Raw genomic sequence first — 1868 nt, 5'->3', positions numbered from 1 at the left:
GCGCGCGGCGCCCGTTCGTCCTGCTCCGCCGCGGTGCGGGCAGCTGGGGAGGCTGCGGGCGGTGGGGGCCGGAGGAGAAGCCGGCTCCACGTGCAGCTGCTGTACGGAACGCCGTGGTGACAATTGTTATTACTATTCTTATTAATAACGGCAATGACCACTCTGATTTATTTACTTTTCTTGATTACACGGTGCTTAACTTGGGTGTCTAGAAACTGGGGGGCATTCTTTAATGCTGCACTTTTGTGCACCTGGTCCCTTTGCTAATGTTGAAGTGACCGGGAAAAGCAAACATTCTGTTCTCTTTCTCTTTTAATGCAACTTGTTTTGTCTTTCCGATCCTTTAAAAGTTTCTGGCTGAATTGTGTAGAAAAGGGATCTGAGCGGGCAGTAAAAGAAACTCGTTTCTTATTGTCATAGTCATTTGTTCTGATTACCGCATTGTGACTTGTGTCCTCTGCCATGATGTTGATCAACCTGTATGTACAGTGATGGACACATCGTATGTGTTTGCAGGTTCGTGCATGTATCTCTGGAGATTTAAGGGAGAAAGAGCTAGACAACTCAGGTAGATGTGGAAACTCAGAAAGTAAACTAGATGGAGCTTCCTTCCAGGTATTTTTTTTTTCCCTTTAAAGTACAGATGCAAGAACTTTTTAACAGATGCTGGAAAGTGAGACTTCTGTATAAATACCTTTCTAGCTTTGGGAATGTTTCAAGATTCACATCCTAACCTTTTTCTCCTTAGTAGCAAACATATTTTAAAACAATCAATGAAAAAAGTGGAAAAGTTAAAAAGTATTTCATCAGACTGGAAACTATTATGCAACTTGTTTTCCTTAAGAGTATTAGCATCTGGTTTCTTTTCCTTGTAAGATTACTGTGTCCCAATTAGACTGCCGTCCCAGACCAGGAATTTATTTCACTTTCGCCTGTGTCTGTGTCAGAGATTGATTAGCTTCTCAGAAAGACAAGAAAACTGATAACAAAAAGTAGATCCCATGGCCAGGCTTAGTGTCAAGTAATACATATTGTGCATATTGTGTAAATGTGAACAAATGAAGTCGGAACCATGAGAACTACTGGAATTCAGTCGTATGTACTTACTGATTCTTGGCCTTTAAAATTTATTCTTAGTTTTGTGTAGTCAAAATCAAGGCAATGCACTTTTCAATAACAAAATTTTTTAAAAATGCTTTGTCACATGGGAATCAGCAGGCGTCAGGCTTCGTTCCTTCAAGATTCTTCTAGCTGTATAAGGCCAGAACCTAGGGCTGTTTAATATGTAACCTCCTCAGGTGTGAACATTTTGTCTTTACCGCTTACTATTTCTACCACTTAGTACCAGACATGTAGGCAAATGATAGTTGTTACGAAAATTAAATCCATGGCTTGATATGTTTTATATGTATATATCAGTTATTCTAACTTTTTTTACATGCTTTATCTATGAAAATGATATACAGATATGTAGGATGGATTTATTATAGAAAGCAAAAATCACATTTGGTGTGGATTATTTTACTATTTTTTAGATTTATTACTATTTTTGAAAATATTACTACCTCCGTTCTCTTTCTTTTTTAAAAAAATAATCATGTTTCTTTGAAATAATGTAGCTCCCTCTTTGATTTTAAGGGTCTACTTTATCTGTTGTATAGGACAGTCCCCACCTAATTATTTGTCCCATCAGCTTTGCAGTTTGGTAGAACCTTGTGAAGAAGCTTGTCAAACTGAACCACAGTGCTTTCCTTCTATTAGCTAATTGTGCTAAGGATGCCAAGGTAATGCTGAACACCAAGGTTGTAGACGCCCTGTGGGTTTTTTTTTTTTTTATGTTGCTAAAATGAGATAAAAGCCTTATGCAA

At 38.1% G+C, this 1868-nt stretch overlaps 1 protein-coding gene across 1 annotated transcript in view; it reads right to left on the bottom strand.

The window, feature by feature from the left end:
- Positions 1-464, bottom strand: part of LRRC63 (leucine rich repeat containing 63) — an 82879-nt gene extending 82415 nt beyond the window's left edge. Inside the window, exon 1 of the mRNA XM_012648343.1 lies at positions 294-464. Within this exon, the coding sequence (XP_012503797.1) occupies positions 294-464 (171 nt within the window). The remainder of the gene's footprint in view (positions 1-293) is intronic.
- Between the last annotated feature and the right edge of the window lie 1404 nt (positions 465-1868).

The sequence above is a fragment of the Propithecus coquereli genome, unplaced genomic scaffold, assembly GCF_000956105.1.
Source record: "Propithecus coquereli isolate 6110/MARCELLA unplaced genomic scaffold, Pcoq_1.0 Scaffold11, whole genome shotgun sequence".
Classification (NCBI taxonomy): Eukaryota; Metazoa; Chordata; class Mammalia; order Primates; family Indriidae; genus Propithecus; species Propithecus coquereli.
Note: the sequence above shows the minus strand (reverse complement) of the source record. Positions and strands in the feature narration are given on the sequence as shown.